Below are 22,137 nucleotides of genomic sequence, written 5' to 3'. Positions count from 1 at the left end.
GTAACGCAGCTCAGGCCCCAGCGTGACTATGTGTAATACTAATACACCCAGCTCCTCCCGTCAGTAACGCAGCTCAGGCCCCAGCGTGACTATGTGTAATACTAATACACCCAGCTCCTCCCGTCAGTAACGCAGCTCAGACCCCAGCGTGACTATGTATAATACTAATACACCCAGCTCCTCCCGTCAGTAACGCAGCTCAGGCCCCAGCGTGACTGTGTGTAATACTAACACACCCAGCTCCTCCCGTCAGTAACGCAGCTCAGGCCCCAGCGTGACTACGTGTAATACTAATACACCCAGCTCCTCCCGTCAGTAACGCAGCTCAGGCCCCAGCGTGACTACGTGTAATACTAATACACCCAGCTCCTCCCGTCAGTAACGCAGCTCACGCCCCAGCGTGACTATGTATAATACTAATACACCCAGCTCCTCCCGTCAGTAACGCAGCTCAGGCCCCAGCGTGACTATGTATAATACTAATACACCCAGCTCCTCCCGTCAGTAACGCAGCTCAGGCCCCAGCGTGACTATGTGTAATACTAATACACCCAGCTCCTCCCGTCAGTAACGCAGCTCAGGCCCCAGCGTGACTATGTATAATACTAATACACCCAGCTCCTCCCGTCAGTAACGCAGCTCAGGCCCCAGCGTGACTACGTGTAATACTAATACACCCAGCTCCTCCCGTCAGTAACGCAGCTCAGGCCCCAGCGTGACTATGTATAATACTAATACACCCAGCTCCTCCCGTCAGTAACGCGGCTCAGGCCCCAGCGTGACTACGTGTAATACTAATACACCCAGCTCCTCCCGTCAGTAACGCAGCTCAGGCCCCAGCGTGACTATGTATAATACTAATACACCCAGCTCCTCCCGTCAGTAACGCAGCTCAGGCCCCAGCGTGACTATGTGTAATACTAATACACCCAGCTCCTCCCGTCAGTAACGCAGCTCAGGCCCCAGCGTGACTATGTGTAATACTAATACACCCAGCTCCTCCCGTCAGTAACGCAGCTCAGGCCCCAGCGTGACTATGTGTAATACTAATACACCCAGCTCCTCCCGTCAGTAACGCAGCTCAGGCCCCAGCGTGACTATGTGTAATACTAATACACGCAGCTCCTCCCGTCAGTAACGCAGCTCAGGCCCCAGCGTGACTATGTGTAATACTAATACACCCAGCTCCTCCCGTCAGTAACGCAGCTCAGGCCCCAGCGTGACTATGTATAATACTAATACACCCAGCTCCTCCCGTCAGTAACGCAGCTCAGGCCCCAGCGTGACTATGTATAATACTAATACACCCAGCTCCTCCCGTCAGTAACGCAGCTCAGGCCCCAGCGTGACTATGTATAATACTAATACACCCAGCTCCTCCCGTCAGTAACGCAGCTCAGGCCCCAGCGTGACTATGTGTAATACTAATACACCCAGCTCCTCCCGTCAGTAACGCAGCTCAGGCCCCAGCGTGACTATGTGTAATACTAATACACCCAGCTCCTCCCGTCAGTAACGCAGCTCAGGCCCCAGCGTGACTATGTGTAATACTAATACACCCAGCTCCTCCCGTCAGTAACGCAGCTCAGGCCCCAGCGTGACTATGTATAATACTAATACACCCAGCTCCTCCCGTCAGTAACGCAGCTCAGGCCCCAGCGTGACTATGTATAATACTAATACACCCAGCTCCTCCCGTCAGTAACGCAGCTCAGGCCCCAGCGTGACTATGTATAATACTAATACACCCAGCTCCTCCCGTCAGTAACGCAGCTCAGGCCCCAGCGTGACTATGTATAATACTAATACACCCAGCTCCTCCCGTCAGTAACGCAGCTCAGGCCCCAGCGTGACTATGTGTAATACTAATACACCCAGCTCCTCCCGTCAGTAACGCAGCTCAGGCCCCAGCGTGACTATGTGTAATACTAATACACCCAGCTCCTCCCGTCTGTAACGCAGCTCAGGCCCCAGCGTGACTATGTATAATACTAATACACCCAGCTCCTCCCGTCAGTAACGCAGCTCAGGCCCCAGCGTGACTATGTGTAATACTAACACACCCAGCTCCTCCCGTCAGTAACGCGGCTCAGGCCCCAGCGTGACTATGTATAATACTAATACACCCAGCTCCTCCCGTCAGTAACGCAGCTCACGCCCCAGCGTGACTATGTGTAATACTAATACACCCAGCTCCTCCCGTCAGTAACGCAGCTCAGGCCCCAGCGTGACTATGTATAATACTAACACACCCAGCTCCTCCCGTCAGTAACGCAGCTCAGGCCCCAGCGTGACTATGTATAATACTAATACACCCAGCTCCTCCCGTCAGTAACGCAGCTCAGGCCCCAGCGTGACTATGTATAATACTAATACACCCAGCTCCTCCCGTCAGTAACGCAGCTCAGGCCCCAGCGTGACTATGTGTAATACTAATACACCCAGCTCCTCCCGTCAGTAACGCAGCTCAGGCCCCAGCGTGACTATGTGTAATACTAATACACCCAGCTCCTCCCGTCAGTAACGCAGCTCAGGCCCCAGCGTGACTATGTGTAATACTAATACACCCAGCTCCTCCCGTCAGTAACGCGGCTCAGGCCCCAGCGTGACTATGTATAATACTAATACACCCAGCTCCTCCCGTCAGTAACGCGGCTCAGGCCCCAGCGTGACTGTGTGTAATACTAATACACCCAGCTCCTCCCGTCAGTAACGCAGCTCAGGCCCCAGCGTGACTATGTGTAATACTAATACACCCAGCTCCTCCCGTCAGTAACGCAGCTCAGGCCCCAGCGTGACTATGTATAATACTAATACACCCAGCTCCTCCCGTCAGTAACGCAGCTCAGGCCCCAGCGTGACTATGTATAATACTAATACGCCCAGCTCCTCCCGTCAGTAACGCAGCTCAGGCCCCAGCGTGACTATGTGTAATACTAATACACCCAGCTCCTCCCGTCAGTAACGCAGCTCAGACCCCAGCGTGACTATGTATAATACTAATACACCCAGCTCCTCCCGTCAGTAACGCAGCTCAGGCCCCAGCGTGACTATGTATAATACTAATACACCCAGCTTCTCCCGTCAGTAACGCAGCTCAGCCCCCAGCGTGACTATGTGTAATACTAATACACCCAGCTCCTCCCGTCAGTAACGCAGCTCAGGCCCCAGCGTGACTATGTATAATACTAATACACCCAGCTCCTCCCGTCAGTAACGCAGCTCAGGCCCCAGCGTGACTATGTATAATACTAATACACCCAGCTCCTCCCGTCAGTAACGCAGCTCAGGCCCCAGCGTGACTATGTATAATACTAATACACCCAGCTCCTCGCGTCAGTAACGCAGCTCAGGCCCCAGCGTGACTATGTGTAATACTAATACACCCAGCTCCTCCCGTCAGTAACGCAGCTCAGGCCCCAGCGTGACTATGTGTAATACTAATACACCCAGCTCCTCCCGTCAGTAACGCAGCTCAGGCCCCAGCGTGACTATGTGTAATACTAATACACCCAGCTCCTCCCGTCAGTAACGCAGCTCAGGCCCCAGCGTGACTATGTGTAATACTAATACACCCAGCTCCTCCCGTCAGTAACGCAGCTCAGGCCCCAGCGTGACTATGTGTAATACTAATACACCCAGCTCCTCCCGTCAGTAACGCAGCTCAGGCCCCAGCGTGACTATGTATAATACTAATACACCCAGCTCCTCCCGTCAGTAACGCAGCTCAGGCCCCAGCGTGACTATGTATAATACTAATACACCCAGCTCCTCGCGTCAGTAACGCAGCTCAGGCCCCAGCGTGACTATGTGTAATACTAATACACCCAGCTCCTCCCGTCAGTAACGCAGCTCAGGCCCCAGCGTGACTATGTATAATACTAATACACCCAGCTCCTCCCGTCAGTAACGCAGCTCAGGCCCCAGCGTGACTATGTATAATACTAATACACCCAGCTCCTCCCGTCAGTAACGCAGCTCAGACCCCAGCGTGACTATGTATAATACTAATACACCCAGCTCCTCCCGTCAGTAACGCGGCTCAGGCCCCAGCGTGACTATGTGTAATACTAATACACCCAGCTCCTCCCGTCAGTAACGCAGCTCAGGCCCCAGCGTGACTATGTGTAATACTAATACACCCAGCTCCTCCCGTCAGTAACGCAGCTCAGGCCCCAGCGTGACTATGTGTAATACTAATACACCCAGCTCCTCCCGTCAGTAACGCAGCTCAGGCCCCAGCGTGACTATGTATAATACTAATACACCCAGCTCCTCCCGTCAGTAACGCGGCTCAGGCCCCAGCGTGACTATGTGTAATACTAATACACCCAGCTCCTCCCGTCAGTAACGCGGCTCAGGCCCCAGCGTGACTATGTGTAATACTAATACACCCAGCTCCTCCCGTCAGTAACGCAGCTCAGGCCCCAGCGTGACTATGTGTAATACTAATACACCCAGCTCCTCCCGTCAGTAACGCAGCTCAGGCCCCAGCGTGACTATGTGTAATACTAATACACCCAGCTCCTCCCGTCAGTAACGCGGCTCAGGCCCCAGCGTGACTATGTATAATACTAATACACCCAGCTCCTCCCGTCAGTAACGCAGCTCAGGCCCCAGCGTGACTATGTATAATACTAATACACCCAGCTCCTCCCGTCAGTAACGCAGCTCAGGCCCCAGCGTGACTATGTGTAATACTAATACACCCAGCTCCTCCCGTCAGTAACGCAGCTCAGGCCCCAGCGTGACTATGTATAATACTAATACACCCAGCTCCTCCCGTCAGTAACGCAGCTCAGGCCCCAGCGTGACTATGTGTAATACTAATACACCCAGCTCCTCCCGTCAGTAACGCGGCTCAGGCCCCAGCGTGACTATGTATAATACTAATACACCCAGCTCCTCCCGTCAGTAACGCAGCTCAGGCCCCAGCGTGACTATGTATAATACTAATACACCCAGCTCCTCCCGTCAGTAACGCAGCTCAGGCCCCAGCGTGACTATGTATAATACTAATACACCCAGCTCCTCCCGTCAGTAACGCAGCTCAGGCCCCAGCGTGACTATGTATAATACTAATACACCCAGCTCCTCCCGTCAGTAACGCAGCTCAGGCCCCAGCGTGACTATGTGTAATACTAATACACCCAGCTCCTCCCGTCAGTAACGCAGCTCAGGCCCCAGCGTGACTATGTGTAATACTAATACACCCAGCTCCTCCCGTCAGTAACGCAGCTCAGGCCCCAGCGTGACTATGTGTAATACTAATACACCCAGCTCCTCCCGTCAGTAACGCAGCTCAGGCCCCAGCGTGACTATGTATAATACTAATACACCCAGCTCCTCCCGTCAGTAACGCAGCTCAGGCCCCAGCGTGACTATGTATAATACTAATACACCCAGCTCCTCCCGTCAGTAACGCAGCTCAGGCCCCAGCGTGACTATGTATAATACTAATACACCCAGCTCCTCCCGTCAGTAACGCAGCTCAGGCCCCAGCGTGACTATGTATAATACTAATACACCCAGCTCCTCCCGTCAGTAACGCGGCTCAGGCCCCAGCGTGACTATGTATAATACTAATACACCCAGCTCCTCCCGTCAGTAACGCAGCTCAGGCCCCAGCGTGACTATGTGTAATACTAATACACCCAGCTCCTCCCGTCAGTAACGTAGCTCAGACCCCAGCGTGACTATGTATAATACTAATACACCCAGCTCCTCCCGTCAGTAACGCAGCTCAGGCCCCAGCGTGACTATGTATAATACTAATACACCCAGCTCCTCCCGTCAGTAACGCAGCTCAGGCCCCAGCGTGACTATGTATAATACTAATACACCCAGCTCCTCCCGTCAGTAACGCAGCTCAGGCCCCAGCGTGACTATGTATAATACTAATACACCCAGCTCCTCCCGTCAGTAACGCAGCTCAGGCCCCAGCGTGACTATGTGTAATACTAATACACCCAGCTCCTCCCGTCAGTAACGCAGCTCACGCCCCAGCGTGACTATGTGTAATACTAATACACCCAGCTCCTCCCGTCAGTAACGCAGCTCAGGCCCCAGCGTGACTATGTGTAATACTAATACACCCAGCTCCTCCCGTCAGTAACGCAGCTCAGGCCCCAGCGTGACTATGTGTAATACTAATACACCCAGCTCCTCCCGTCAGTAACGCAGCTCAGGCCCCAGCGTCACTATGTGTAATACTAATACACCCAGCTCCTCCCGTCAGTAACGCAGCTCACGCCCCAGCGTGACTATGTGTAATACTAATACACCCAGCTCCTCCCGTCAGTAACGCAGCTCAGGCCCCAGCGTGACTATGTGTAATACTAACACACCCAGCTCCTCCCGTCAGTAACGCAGCTCAGGCCCCAGCGTGACTATGTATAATACTAATACACCCAGCTCCTCCCGTCAGTAACGTAGCTCAGGTCCCAGCGTGACTATGTGTAATACTAATACACCCAGCTCCTCCCGTCAGTAACGCAGCTCAGGCCCCAGCGTGACTATGTATAATACTAATACACCCAGCTCCTCCCGTCAGTAACGCAGCTCAGGCCCCAGCGTGACTATGTATAATACTAATACACCCAGCTCCTCCCGTCAGTAACGCAGCTCAGGCCCCAGCGTGACTATGTGTAATACTAATACACCCAGCTCCTCCCGTCAGTAACGCGGCTCAGGCCCCAGCGTGACTATGTGTAATACTAATACACCCAGCTCCTCCCGTCAGTAACGCAGCTCAGGCCCCAGCGTGACTATGTATAATACTAATACACCCAGCTCCTCCCGTCAGTAACGCAGCTCAGGCCCCAGCGTGACTATGTGTAATACTAATACACCCAGCTCCTCCCGTCAGTAACGCAGCTCAGGCACCAGCGTGACTATGTATAATACTAATACACTCAGCTCCTCCCGTCAGTAACGCAGCTCAGACCCCAGCGTGACTATGTATAATACTAATACACCCAGCTCCTCCCGTCAGTAACGCAGCTCAGGCCCCAGCGTGACTATGTGTAATACTAATACACCCAGCTCCTCCCGTCAGTAACGCAGCTCAGGCCCCAGCGTGACTATGTATAATACTAATACACTCAGCTCCTCCCGTCAGTAACGCAGCTCAGACCCCAGCGTGACTATGTATAATACTAATACACCCAGCTCCTCCCGTCAGTAACGCAGCTCAGGCCCCAGCGTGACTATGTGTAATACTAATACACCCAGCTCCTCCCGTCAGTAACGTAGCTCAGACCCCAGCGTGACTATGTATAATACTAATACACCCAGCTCCTCCCGTCAGTAACGCAGCTCAGGCCCCAGCGTGACTATGTGTAATACTAATACACCCAGCTCCTCCCGTCAGTAACGCAGCTCAGGCCCCAGCGTGACTATGTGTAATACTAATACACCCAGCTCCTCCCGTCAGTAACGCAGCTCAGGCCCCAGCGTGACTATGTATAATACTAATACACCCAGCTCCTCCCGTCAGTAACGCAGCTCAGGCCCCAGCGTGACTATGTATAATACTAATACACCCAGCTCCTCGCGTCAGTAACGCAGCTCAGGCCCCAGCGTGACTATGTGTAATACTAATACACCCAGCTCCTCCCGTCAGTAACGCAGCTCAGGCCCCAGCGTGACTATGTATAATACTAATACACCCAGCTCCTCCCGTCAGTAACGCAGCTCAGGCCCCAGCGTGACTATGTATAATACTAATACACCCAGCTCCTCCCGTCAGTAACGCAGCTCAGACCCCAGCGTGACTATGTGTAATACTAATACACCCAGCTCCTCCCGTCAGTAACGCAGCTCAGGCCCCAGCGTGACTATGTGTAATACTAATACACCCAGCTCCTCCCGTCAGTAACGCAGCTCAGGCCCCAGCGTGACTATGTATAATACTAATACACCCAGCTCCTCCCGTCAGTAACGCGGCTCAGGCCCCAGCGTGACTATGTATAATACTAATACACCCAGCTCCTCCCGTCAGTAACGCAGCTCAGGCCCCAGCGTGACTATGTGTAATACTAATACACCCAGCTCCTCCCGTCAGTAACGCAGCTCAGGCCCCAGCGTGACTATGTGTAATACTAATACACCCAGCTCCTCCCGTCAGTAACGCAGCTCAGGCCCCAGCGTGACTATGTGTAATACTAATACACCCAGCTCCTCCCGTCAGTAACGCAGCTCAGGCCCCAGCGTGACTATGTATAATACTAATACACCCAGCTCCTCCCGTCAGTAACGCAGCTCAGGCCCCAGCGTGACTATGTGTAATACTAATACACCCAGCTCCTCCCGTCAGTAACGCGGCTCAGGCCCCAGCGTGACTATGTATAATACTAATACACCCAGCTCCTCCCGTCAGTAACGCAGCTCAGGCCCCAGCGTGACTATGTATAATACTAATACACCCAGCTCCTCCCGTCAGTAACGCAGCTCAGGCCCCAGCGTGACTATGTATAATACTAATACACCCAGCTCCTCCCGTCAGTAACGCAGCTCAGGCCCCAGCGTGACTATGTATAATACTAATACACCCAGCTCCTCCCGTCAGTAACGCAGCTCAGGCCCCAGCGTGACTATGTGTAATACTAATACACCCAGCTCCTCCCGTCAGTAACGCAGCTCAGGCCCCAGCGTGACTATGTGTAATACTAATACACCCAGCTCCTCCCGTCAGTAACGCAGCTCAGGCCCCAGCGTGACTATGTGTAATACTAATACACCCAGCTCCTCCCGTCAGTAACGCAGCTCAGGCCCCAGCGTGACTATGTATAATACTAATACACCCAGCTCCTCCCGTCAGTAACGCAGCTCAGGCCCCAGCGTGACTATGTATAATACTAATACACCCAGCTCCTCCCGTCAGTAACGCAGCTCAGGCCCCAGCGTGACTATGTATAATACTAATACACCCAGCTCCTCCCGTCAGTAACGCAGCTCAGGCCCCAGCGTGACTATGTATAATACTAATACACCCAGCTCCTCCCGTCAGTAACGCGGCTCAGGCCCCAGCGTGACTATGTATAATACTAATACACCCAGCTCCTCCCGTCAGTAACGCAGCTCAGGCCCCAGCGTGACTATGTGTAATACTAATACACCCAGCTCCTCCCGTCAGTAACGTAGCTCAGACCCAGCGTGACTATGTATAATACTAATACACCCAGCTCCTCCCGTCAGTAACGCAGCTCAGGCCCCAGCGTGACTATGTATAATACTAATACACCCAGCTCCTCCCGTCAGTAACGCAGCTCAGGCCCCAGCGTGACTATGTATAATACTAATACACCCAGCTCCTCCCGTCAGTAACGCAGCTCAGGCCCCAGCGTGACTATGTATAATACTAATACACCCAGCTCCTCCCGTCAGTAACGCAGCTCAGGCCCCAGCGTGACTATGTGTAATACTAATACACCCAGCTCCTCCCGTCAGTAACGCAGCTCACGCCCCAGCGTGACTATGTGTAATACTAATACACCCAGCTCCTCCCGTCAGTAACGCAGCTCAGGCCCCAGCGTGACTATGTGTAATACTAATACACCCAGCTCCTCCCGTCAGTAACGCAGCTCAGGCCCCAGCGTGACTATGTGTAATACTAATACACCCAGCTCCTCCCGTCAGTAACGCAGCTCAGGCCCCAGCGTGACTATGTGTAATACTAATACACCCAGCTCCTCCCGTCAGTAACGCAGCTCACGCCCCAGCGTGACTATGTGTAATACTAATACACCCAGCTCCTCCCGTCAGTAACGCAGCTCAGGCCCCAGCGTGACTATGTGTAATACTAACACACCCAGCTCCTCCCGTCAGTAACGCAGCTCAGGCCCCAGCGTGACTATGTATAATACTAATACACCCAGCTCCTCCCGTCAGTAACGTAGCTCAGGTCCCAGCGTGACTATGTGTAATACTAATACACCCAGCTCCTCCCGTCAGTAACGCAGCTCAGGCCCCAGCGTGACTATGTATAATACTAATACACCCAGCTCCTCCCGTCAGTAACGCAGCTCAGGCCCCAGCGTGACTATGTATAATACTAATACACCCAGCTCCTCCCGTCAGTAACGCAGCTCAGGCCCCAGCGTGACTATGTGTAATACTAATACACCCAGCTCCTCCCGTCAGTAACGCGGCTCAGGCCCCAGCGTGACTATGTGTAATACTAATACACCCAGCTCCTCCCGTCAGTAACGCAGCTCAGGCCCCAGCGTGACTATGTATAATACTAATACACTCAGCTCCTCCCGTCAGTAACGCAGCTCAGACCCCAGCGTGACTATGTATAATACTAATACACCCAGCTCCTCCCGTCAGTAACGCAGCTCAGGCCCCAGCGTGACTATGTGTAATACTAATACACCCAGCTCCTCCCGTCAGTAACGCAGCTCAGGCCCCAGCGTGACTATGTATAATACTAATACACTCAGCTCCTCCCGTCAGTAACGCAGCTCAGACCCCAGCGTGACTATGTATAATACTAATACACCCAGCTCCTCCCGTCAGTAACGCAGCTCAGGCCCCAGCGTGACTATGTGTAATACTAATACACCCAGCTCCTCCCGTCAGTAACGTAGCTCAGACCCCAGCGTGACTATGTATAATACTAATACACCCAGCTCCTCCCGTCAGTAACGCAGCTCAGGCCCCAGCGTGACTATGTGTAATACTAATACACCCAGCTCCTCCCGTCAGTAACGCAGCTCAGGCCCCAGCGTGACTATGTATAATACTAATACACCCAGCTCCTCCCGTCAGTAACGCAGCTCAGGCCCCAGCGTGACTATGTATAATACTAATACACCCAGCTCCTCCCGTCAGTAACGCAGCTCAGGCCCCAGCGTGACTATGTGTAATACTAATACACCCAGCTCCTCCCGTCAGTAACGCAGCTCAGGCCCCAGCGTGACTATGTATAATACTAATACACCCAGCTCCTCCCGTCAGTAACGCAGCTCAGGCCCCAGCGTGACTATGTATAATACTAATACACCCAGCTCCTCCCGTCAGTAACGCAGCTCAGGCCCCAGCGTGACTATATATAATACTAATACACCCAGCTCCTCCCGTCAGTAACGCAGCTCAGGCCCCAGCGTGACTATGTGTAATACTAATACACCCAGCTCCTCCCGTCAGTAACGCAGCTCAGGCCCCAGCGTGACTATGTGTAATACTAATACACCCAGCTCCTCCCGTCAGTAACGCAGCTCAGGCCCCAGCGTGACTATGTATAATACTAATACACCCAGCTCCTCCCGTCAGTAACGCAGCTCAGGCCCCAGCGTGACTATGTGTAATACTAATACACCCAGCTCCTCCCGTCAGTAACGCAGCTCAGGCCCCAGCGTGACTATGTATAATACTAATACACCCAGCTCCTCCCGTCAGTAACGCAGCTCAGGCCCCAGCGTGACTATGTGTAATACTAATACACCCAGCTCCTCCCGTCAGTAACGCGGCTCAGGCCCCAGCGTGACTATGTGTAATACTAATACACCCAGCTCCTCCCGTCAGTAACGCAGCTCAGGCCCCAGCGTGACTATGTGTAATACTACTACACCCAGCTCCTCCCGTCAGTAACGCAGCTCAGGCCCCAGCGTGACTATGTGTAATACTAATACACCCAGCTCCTCCCGTCAGTAACGCAGCTCAGGCCCCAGCGTGACTATGTGTAATACTAATACGCCCAGCTCCTCCCGTCAGTAACGCAGCTCAGGCCCCAGCGTGACTATGTGTAATACTAATACACCCAGCTCCTCCCGTCAGTAACGCAGCTCAGGCCCCAGCGTGACTATGTATAATACTAATACACCCAGCTCCTCCCGTCAGTAACGCAGCTCAGGCCCCAGCGTGACTATGTGTAATACTAATACGCCCAGCTCCTCCCGTCAGTAACGCAGCTCAGGCCCCAGCGTGACTATGTGTAATACTAATACACCAAGCTCCTCCCGTCAGTAACGCAGCTCAGGCCCCAGCGTGACTATGTGTAATACTAATACACCCAGCTCCTCCCGTCAGTAACGCAGCTCAGGCCCCAGCGTGACTATGTATAATACTAATACACCCAGCTCCTCCCGTCAGTAACGCAGCTCAGGCCCCAGCGTGACTATGTATAATACTAATACACCCAGCTCCTCCCGTCAGTAACGCAGCTCAGGCCCCAGCGTGACTATGTATAATACTAATACACCCAGCTCCTCCCGTCAGTAACGCAGCTCAGGCCCCAGCGTGACTATGTATAATACTAATACACCCAGCTCCTCCCGTCAGTAACGCAGCTCAGGCCCCAGCGTGACTATGTATAATACTAATACACCCAGCTCCTCCCGTCAGTAACGCAGCTCAGGCCCCAGCGTGACTATGTGTAATACTAATACACCCAGCTCCTCCCGTCAGTAACGCAGCTCACGCCCCAGCGTGACTATGTGTAATACTAATACACCCAGCTCCTCCCGTCAGTAACGCAGCTCAGGCCCCAGCGTGACTATGTGTAATACTAATACACCCAGCTCCTCCCGTCAGTAACGCAGCTCAGGCCCCAGCGTGACTATGTGTAATACTAATACACCCAGCTCCTCCCGTCAGTAACGCAGCTCAGGCCCCAGCGTGACTATGTGTAATACTAATACACCCAGCTCCTCCCGTCAGTAACGCAGCTCACGCCCCAGCGTGACTATGTGTAATACTAATACACCCAGCTCCTCCCGTCAGTAACGCAGCTCAGGCCCCAGCGTGACTATGTGTAATACTAACACACCCAGCTCCTCCCGTCAGTAACGCAGCTCAGGCCCCAGCGTGACTATGTATAATACTAATACACCCAGCTCCTCCCGTCAGTAACGTAGCTCAGGTCCCAGCGTGACTATGTGTAATACTAATACACCCAGCTCCTCCCGTCAGTAACGCAGCTCAGGCCCCAGCGTGACTATGTATAATACTAATACACCCAGCTCCTCCCGTCAGTAACGCAGCTCAGGCCCCAGCGTGACTATGTATAATACTAATACACCCAGCTCCTCCCGTCAGTAACGCAGCTCAGGCCCCAGCGTGACTATGTGTAATACTAATACACCCAGCTCCTCCCGTCAGTAACGCGGCTCAGGCCCCAGCGTGACTATGTGTAATACTAATACACCCAGCTCCTCCCGTCAGTAACGCAGCTCAGGCCCCAGCGTGACTATGTATAATACTAATACACTCAGCTCCTCCCGTCAGTAACGCAGCTCAGACCCCAGCGTGACTATGTATAATACTAATACACCCAGCTCCTCCCGTCAGTAACGCAGCTCAGGCCCCAGCGTGACTATGTGTAATACTAATACACCCAGCTCCTCCCGTCAGTAACGCAGCTCAGGCCCCAGCGTGACTATGTATAATACTAATACACTCAGCTCCTCCCGTCAGTAACGCAGCTCAGACCCCAGCGTGACTATGTATAATACTAATACACCCAGCTCCTCCCGTCAGTAACGCAGCTCAGGCCCCAGCGTGACTATGTGTAATACTAATACACCCAGCTCCTCCCGTCAGTAACGTAGCTCAGACCCCAGCGTGACTATGTATAATACTAATACACCCAGCTCCTCCCGTCAGTAACGCAGCTCAGGCCCCAGCGTGACTATGTGTAATACTAATACACCCAGCTCCTCCCGTCAGTAACGCAGCTCAGGCCCCAGCGTGACTATGTATAATACTAATACACCCAGCTCCTCCCGTCAGTAACGCAGCTCAGGCCCCAGCGTGACTATGTATAATACTAATACACCCAGCTCCTCCCGTCAGTAACGCAGCTCAGGCCCCAGCGTGACTATGTGTAATACTAATACACCCAGCTCCTCCCGTCAGTAACGCAGCTCAGGCCCCAGCGTGACTATGTATAATACTAATACACCCAGCTCCTCCCGTCAGTAACGCAGCTCAGGCCCCAGCGTGACTATGTATAATACTAATACACCCAGCTCCTCCCGTCAGTAACGCAGCTCAGGCCCCAGCGTGACTATATATAATACTAATACACCCAGCTCCTCCCGTCAGTAACGCAGCTCAGGCCCCAGCGTGACTATGTGTAATACTAATACACCCAGCTCCTCCCGTCAGTAACGCAGCTCAGGCCCCAGCGTGACTATGTGTAATACTAATACACCCAGCTCCTCCCGTCAGTAACGCAGCTCAGGCCCCAGCGTGACTATGTATAATACTAATACACCCAGCTCCTCCCGTCAGTAACGCAGCTCAGGCCCCAGCGTGACTATGTGTAATACTAATACACCCAGCTCCTCCCGTCAGTAACGCAGCTCAGGCCCCAGCGTGACTATGTATAATACTAATACACCCAGCTCCTCCCGTCAGTAACGCAGCTCAGGCCCCAGCGTGACTATGTGTAATACTAATACACCCAGCTCCTCCCGTCAGTAACGCGGCTCAGGCCCCAGCGTGACTATGTGTAATACTAATACACCCAGCTCCTCCCGTCAGTAACGCAGCTCAGGCCCCAGCGTGACTATGTGTAATACTACTACACCCAGCTCCTCCCGTCAGTAACGCAGCTCAGGCCCCAGCGTGACTATGTGTAATACTAATACACCCAGCTCCTCCCGTCAGTAACGCAGCTCAGGCCCCAGCGTGACTATGTGTAATACTAATACGCCCAGCTCCTCCCGTCAGTAACGCAGCTCAGGCCCCAGCGTGACTATGTGTAATACTAATACACCCAGCTCCTCCCGTCAGTAACGCAGCTCAGGCCCCAGCGTGACTATGTATAATACTAATACACCCAGCTCCTCCCGTCAGTAACGCAGCTCAGGCCCCAGCGTGACTATGTGTAATACTAATACGCCCAGCTCCTCCCGTCAGTAACGCAGCTCAGGCCCCAGCGTGACTATGTGTAATACTAATACACCAAGCTCCTCCCGTCAGTAACGCAGCTCAGGCCCCAGCGTGACTATGTGTAATACTAATACACCCAGCTCCTCCCGTCAGTAACGCAGCTCAGGCCCCAGCGTGACTATGTATAATACTAATACACCCAGCTCCTCCCGTCAGTAACGCAGCTCAGGCCCCAGCGTGACTATGTGTAATACTAATACACCCAGCTCCTCCCGTCAGTAACGCGGCTCAGGCCCCAGCGTGACTATGTATAATACTAATACACCCAGCTCCTCCCGTCAGTAACGCAGCTCAGGCCCCAGCGTGACTATGTGTAATACTAATACACCCAGCTCCTCCCGTCAGTAACGCAGCTCAGGCCCCAGCGTGACTATGTATAATACTAATACACCCAGCTCCTCCCGTCAGTAACGCAGCTCAGGCCCCAGCGTGACTATGTATAATACTAATACACCCAGCTCCTCCCGTCAGTAACGCAGCTCAGACCCCAGCGTGACTATGTGTAATACTAATACACCCAGCTCCTCCCGTCAGTAACGCAGCTCAGGCCCCAGCGTGACTATGTGTAATACTAATACACCCAGCTCCTCCCGTCAGTAACGCAGCTCAGGCCCCAGCATGACTATGTATAATACTAATACACCCAGCTCCTCCCGTCAGTAACGCAGCTCAGGCCCCAGCGTGACTATGTGTAATACTAATACACCCAGCTCCTCCCGTCAGTAACGCAGCTCAGGCCCCAGCGTGACTATGTATAATACTAATACACCCAGCTCCTCCCGTCAGTAACGCAGCTCAGACCCCAGCGTGACTATGTATAATACTAATACACCCAGCTCCTCCCGTCAGTAACGCAGCTCAGGCCCCAGCGTGACTATGTGTAATACTAATACACCCAGCTCCTCCCGTCAGTAACGCAGCTCAGGCCCCAGCGTGACTATGTATAATACTAATACACCCAGCTCCTCCCGTCAGTAACGCAGCTCAGGCCCCAGCGTGACTATGTGTAATACTAATACACCCAGCTCCTCCCGTCAGTAACGCAGCTCAGGCCCCAGCGTGACTATGTATAATACTAATACACCCAGCTCCTCCCGTCAGTAACGCAGCTCAGGCCCCAGCGTGACTATGTGTAATACTAATACACCCAGCTCCTCCCGTCAGTAACGCAGCTCAGGCCCCAGCGTGACTATGTATAATACTAATACACCCAGCTCCTCCCGTCAGTAACGCAGCTCAGGCCCCAGCGTGACTATGTGTAATACTAATACACCCAGCTCCTCCCGTCAGTAACGCAGCTCAGGCCCCAGCGTGACTATGTATAATACTAATACACCCAGCTCCTCCCGTCAGTAACGCAGCTCAGGCCCCAGCGTGACTATGTGTAATACTAATACACCCAGCTCCTCCCGTCAGTAACGCAGCTCAGGCCCCAGCGTGACTATGTATAATACTAATACACCCAGCTCCTCCCGTCAGTAACGCAGCTCAGGCCCCAGCGTGACTATGTGTAATACTAATACACCCAGCTCCTCCCGTCAGTAACGCAGCTCAGGCCCCAGCGTGACTATGTATAATACTAATACACCCAGCTCCTCCCGTCAGTAACGCAGCTCAGGCCCCAGCGTGACTATGTGTAATACTAATACACCCAGCTCCTCCCGTCAGTAACGCAGCTCAGGCCCCAGCGTGACTATGTATAATACTAATACACCCAGCTCCTCCCGTCAGTAACGCAGCTCAGGCCCCAGCGTGACTATGTGTAATACTAATACACCCAGCTCCTCCCGTCAGTAACGCAGCTCAGGCCCCAGCGTGACTATGTATAATACTAATACACCCAGCTCCTCCCGTCAGTAACGCAGCTCAGGCCCCAGCGTGACTATGTGTAATACTAATACACCCAGCTCCTCCCGTCAGTAACGCAGCTCAGGCCCCAGCGTGACTATGTATAATACTAATACACCCAGCTCCTCCCGTCAGTAACGCAGCTCAGACCCCAGCGTGACTATGTGTAATACTAATACACCCAGCTCCTCCCGTCAGTAACGCAGCTCAGGCCCCAGCGTGACTATGTGTAATACTAATACACCCAGCTCCTCCCGTCAGTAACGCAGCTCAGGCCCCAGCGTGACTATGTATAATACTAATACACCCAGCTCCTCCCGTCAGTAACGCAGCTCAGACCCCAGCGTGACTATGTGTAATACTAATACACCCAGCTCCTCCCGTCAGTAACGCAGCTCAGGCCGCAGCGTGACTATGTGTAATACTAATACACCCAGCTCCTCCCGTCAGTAACGCAGCTCAGGCCCCAGCGTGACTATGTGTAATACTAATACACCCAGCTCCTCGCGTCAGTAACGCAGCTCAGGCCCCAGCGTGACTATGTATAATACTAATACACCCAGCTCCTCCCGTCAGTAACGCAGCTCAGGCCCCAGCGTGACTATGTGTAATACTAATACACCCAGCTCCTCCCGTCAGTAACGCAGCTCAGGCCCCAGCGTGACTATGTATAATACTAATACACCCAGCTCCTCCCGTCAGTAACGCAGCTCAGGCCCCAGCGTGACTATGTGTAATACTAATACACCCAGCTCCTCCCGTCAGTAACGCGGCTCAGGCCCCAGCGTGACTATGTGTAATACTAATACACCCAGCTCCTCCCGTCAGTAACGCAGCTCAGGCCCCAGCGTGACTATGTATAATACTAATACACCCAGCTCCTCCCGTCAGTAACGCAGCTCAGGCCCCAGCGTGACTATGTATAATACTAATACACCCAGCTCCTCCCGTCAGTAACGCAGCTCAGACCCCAGCGTGACTATGTATAATACTAATACACCCAGCTCCTCCCGTCAGTAACGCAGCTCAGACCCCAGCGTGACTATGTATAATACGAATACACCCAGCTCCTCCCGTCAGTAACGCAGCTCAGGCCCCAGCGTGACTATGTATAATACTAATACACCCAGCTCCTCCCGTCAGTAACGCAGCTCAGGCCCCAGCGTGACTATGTATAATACTAATACACCCAGCTCCTCCCGTCAGTAACGCAGCTCAGGCCCCAGCGTGACTATGTGTAATACTAATACACCCAGCTCCTCCCGTCAGTAACGCAGCTCAGGCCCCAGCGTGACTATGTGTAATACTAATACACCCAGCTCCTCCCGTCAGTAACGCAGCTCAGGCCCCAGCGTGACTATGTATAATACTAATACACCCAGCTCCTCCCGTCAGTAACGCAGCTCAGGCCCCAGCGTGACTGTGTGTAATACTAATACACCCAGCTCCTCCCGTCAGTAACGCAGCTCAGGCCCCAGCGTGACTATGTGTAATACTAATACACCCAGCTCCTCCCGTCAGTAACGCAGCTCAGGCCCCAGCGTGACTATGTGTAATACTAATACACCCAGCTCCTCCCGTCAGTAACGCAGCTCAGGCCCCAGCGTGACTATGTGTAGTACTAATACACCCAGCTTCTCCCGTCAGTAACGCAGCTCAGGCCCCAGCGTGACTATGTATAATACTAATACACCCAGCTCCTCCCGTCAGTAACGCAGCTCACGCATGGTGTAAAACTTCTCTGCGTTTATTCACAAACAGAAAACAGGATAAAAAGAGGCGAGAATGTCCAGGAGAAGAGATAGGGGGCGCCACTCCTCTCCGGTGTATTCTTGTGGGGGTGGGGGGGAATGGAGGGAATCAGGGTTCCCCCCCACACTCCAGCCTCCGACACTCCTCCTCCATCACCCCGCGGTACACCGAGAACCGGTGGTTGAGGCCGGGGACGAGGTGCAGACGGTAACGGGTTCCTAGAGCGCCCCCGGGGGAGTTGCAGCCGTAGTAGACGCGGAGCACGCGGGAATGGAGGAGCGCCATGGCGCACATAACACAGGGCTCCCGGGTCACGTACACCTCATACCCCGTGCACAGGTACGCCACCTCGGTCTCCCCTCGCTTCCGCTTCTCCCTCTCCTCTTTATCACTCCCTCGTTCCTCTCTCTTTGTATCTCTGCTCTCCCCTCTCTCGCTCCGCTCCTGCATCGCCTCTCTCTCTTCCCCCCCTCTCCATCCATCCTCTTCCACCTTCAGGCGGGTGTACGCCCCCCCTCCTTGTCTTCGTCCCACCATATCTATGGCCACCATGCAGGCGTGGAAAAGTGGTCCTCCCATCTCCACCATCTGGTCAGTGGCCACTGCCAGAACCTCTCCACTCCCTCCGTCCACCATCACCGCCCCCACGCCTCTCTCTCCCCGGCCCTGACTCCACCTTGCGGCCTCCAGAGCCCTGCGCATGTGACCTCCGACCCTTGACCTCTCCTGCTCAGAGATACCCTCCCCCCCCTTGCCCTTCTCGTCCTCCACTGCCCCGGCCTTGGCGTGGTAGGTACTTGGCCAGTATGCTCCCCACACCTGCTGCTCCCTCTGGCACCGGGCCGGCCTGGAGGGGACCATCACTAGGAATGGGTCACCCAACCCAGTCACATCGAGGCTGCCATTTTTAAAAATCCCCGCCAGCAACGGCGTTTGCAAGAGGTCAGCACTTTGTGCAGCGTCCCCTGGTCTGGTAATGAGGCTGCCGCCGGTGCTGGCGACGTCAGGGCAGCTGCTCTCTTTTAAGATGTTAGGCAACTCCTCGCTAGTCGCCAACCGGAGCAGGAGCTCAAGGCTCGGGGGGCGGGACCGAACCCTCTTGAGGTGGCGCAAGGTGTCAGGGAGCGGGTGCCCTGCGGCAAGGGCCTGGGAAAGGCGCGAGGTTTGGCGTCTGTCAAGGATGGGGGCGGCAAAAAACGTGGTCAGTGGCGGGTCGACGCACCCTGCCTCCGCCTTCCGGAGATCTTCCTCCTCCTCCAATGAGAGCACAGGAATCGGGCGCCAAAGAGGTGAGGGGGTGAGGCGGTCCACGGACGGGGCCATGATGGCGGCTGGGGAGACAAAGAAGATTTAATAGATTGATATAGCAGAGATTTATCGGATGAGCAGGAAATGAGAGATGACAATACGCAGGTACCAGCCGGAGACCAGCTAGTGAGCTCGTCCTGTTTCCACCAGGAAAGGCCTCTCACTATTGGTGATCACTGTGTATCATTTATGACAATTTCTAAAAGGGTTTTACAATCTGTAGGGACACATTCTACCAAAGCAAGAGACAAGAACCTGGGTAAAGGAGGAAGAAGTTCATAGGCAGCTTCATAAAATTAAAGTTAATAAGGCACCCGGCCCCGACGGCATACATCCAAGAGTTCTCAAGGAGTTAAGCTCAGTAATATTTAATATTCAAGGACTCCAATTCCACAGGCTCAGTACCACAAGATTGGCGTAAAGCAGATGTGGTGCCTATATTTAAAAAAGGGAGCTGGATCACAACCGGGGAATTACAGACCTGTAAGCCTGACTTCAACAGTGGGGAAGCTACTTGAAGGTTTAATACGGGATAAAATTCAGGAATACCTAACGGAAAACAAAATTATTAGTAATAGTCAGCATGGATTTATGAAGGATAGATCTTGCCAAACTAACCTTATTTGTTTCTTTGAGGAGGTAAGTAGGAATTTAGACCAGGGTAATGCAGTTTATGTGGTCTACTTAGATTTTGCAAAGGCTTTTGATACGGTTTCACACATGAGGTTGGTGTACAAAATAAAGAAAATTGGACTCGGTAAAAATATATGCACCTGGATTGAAAACTGGTTGGAGAACAGACAACAGAGGGTTGTCATAAATGGAACTTTTTCAGGTTGGGCTAAAGTCGTGAGTGGAGTACCTCAGGGATCGGTACTGGGACCCCTGCTTTTTAACTTGTTTATTAATGACCTTGAGGTTGGGATCAAGCGCAAAGTCTCCATCTTTGCTGCTGATGATACTAAATTGTGTAAGGTAGTAGAATCAGAGCAGGATGTAATTTCTCTTCAGAAGGACTTGGAGAGACTGGAAACGTGGGCAGGTAAATGGCAGATGAGGTTTAATACAGATAAATGTAAGGTGATGCATTTGGGATGCAATAATAAACAGGCAATTAACAAATAAAATTAAGAGTTTATCTTGCATTAAACAGGCAATGGATAGAAGGGAAGTAAACATAATTATGCCCCTTTATAAAGCATTAGTAAGACCACACCTTGAATATGGAGTACAATTTTGGGCACCACACCTTAGAAAAGACATTATGGAACTAGAGAGACTGCAGAGAAGAGCCACCAAATGAATAAATCAGATATACAATCTGACTTATGAGGAGAGGCTAGCTAAATTAATTAGAAAAGAGACGTCGAAGAGGGGATATGATAACTATATACAAATATATTCGGGGACAATACAAGGAGCTTTCAAAAGAACTATTCATCTCACGGGCAGTACAAAGGACTCAGGGCCATCCCTTAAGGTTGGAGGAAAGGAGATTTCACCAGCAACAAAGGAAAGGGTTCTTTACAGTAAGGGCAGTTACACTGTGGGATTAATTACCCATGGAGACTGTGATGGCAGATACAATGGATTAGTTCAAAAAAAGTTGGACATCTTTTTAGAAAGGAATGGTATACATGGGAAGGATGTTGATCCAGGAATTAATCCGATTGTCAATTCTTGGAGTCAGGAAGGAATTTATTTCCCCTTATGAGATATCAATGGATGATATGACTCTGGGGTTTTTTGTTTGCCTTCCTCTGGATCAATAAGTATAGATACAGGATAAAGTATCTGTTGTCAAATTTAGCATAGGTTGAACTTGATGGACATATGACTTTTTTCAACCTCATCTACTATGTAACTATATAATGTAACTATGTCACATTGGGATAATAATAATAGTGAAATAAATGTAGGTCACAAACCAAAGTTTGAGTGACACACCCTTATAACGAGTGACATCCTCTATATAATGAATGACACCCCCCTTATGTGTGACACCGCAATTTAGTGTAACCCACTCCTAAAGGGTTACTAGAAGGTTGGAGTGTCAGGCCCCACCCTGTGTTACCATGGGATCATGACATCACGGAGGAGTATAGTAGACAAAGGAAGGTTCGATAAGGTTCCCAGAGGACAAGAGGAGTGGAGCCTCGGGGAAAGTAGATAGGTATGTTGTAAACCCCCACTATTTTGTTGTGTTGTAGATAGGGACAGTGCCTCTGTTAGTTAGGATCCCAGCAGAAGGCTAAGGGAGTGCAACATATCTCCAGTATAGAAATCCGCCCGGCGGGCCTCAGGAACGAGCGCTCCCGGGTGTCGGCG

General features: G+C 52.5%; 1 protein-coding gene across 1 annotated transcript; it reads right to left on the bottom strand.

Moving 5' to 3' along the window:
- Positions 1-18,473: 18,473 nt before the first annotated feature.
- Positions 18,474-20,245, bottom strand: ADAT3 (adenosine deaminase tRNA specific 3). The gene has a single exon (XM_075582800.1). It carries the CDS (start codon positions 19,822-19,824, stop codon positions 18,610-18,612), a length of 1,215 nt encoding a protein of 404 aa, XP_075438915.1. The 5' UTR covers positions 19,825-20,245; the 3' UTR covers positions 18,474-18,609.
- Positions 20,246-22,137: the final 1,892 nt, after the last annotated feature.

This window comes from Ascaphus truei, unplaced genomic scaffold, assembly GCF_040206685.1.
Source record: "Ascaphus truei isolate aAscTru1 unplaced genomic scaffold, aAscTru1.hap1 HAP1_SCAFFOLD_2535, whole genome shotgun sequence".
In the NCBI taxonomy this organism is placed as follows: domain Eukaryota; kingdom Metazoa; phylum Chordata; class Amphibia; order Anura; family Ascaphidae; genus Ascaphus; species Ascaphus truei.
Note: the sequence above shows the minus strand (reverse complement) of the source record. Positions and strands in the feature narration are given on the sequence as shown.

Coding starts and splice junctions, on each gene's coding strand:
- ADAT3 (XM_075582800.1), bottom strand. CDS start 19,824: ATGGCCCCGTCCGTGGACCGCCTCACCCCCTCACCTCTTTGGCGCCCG.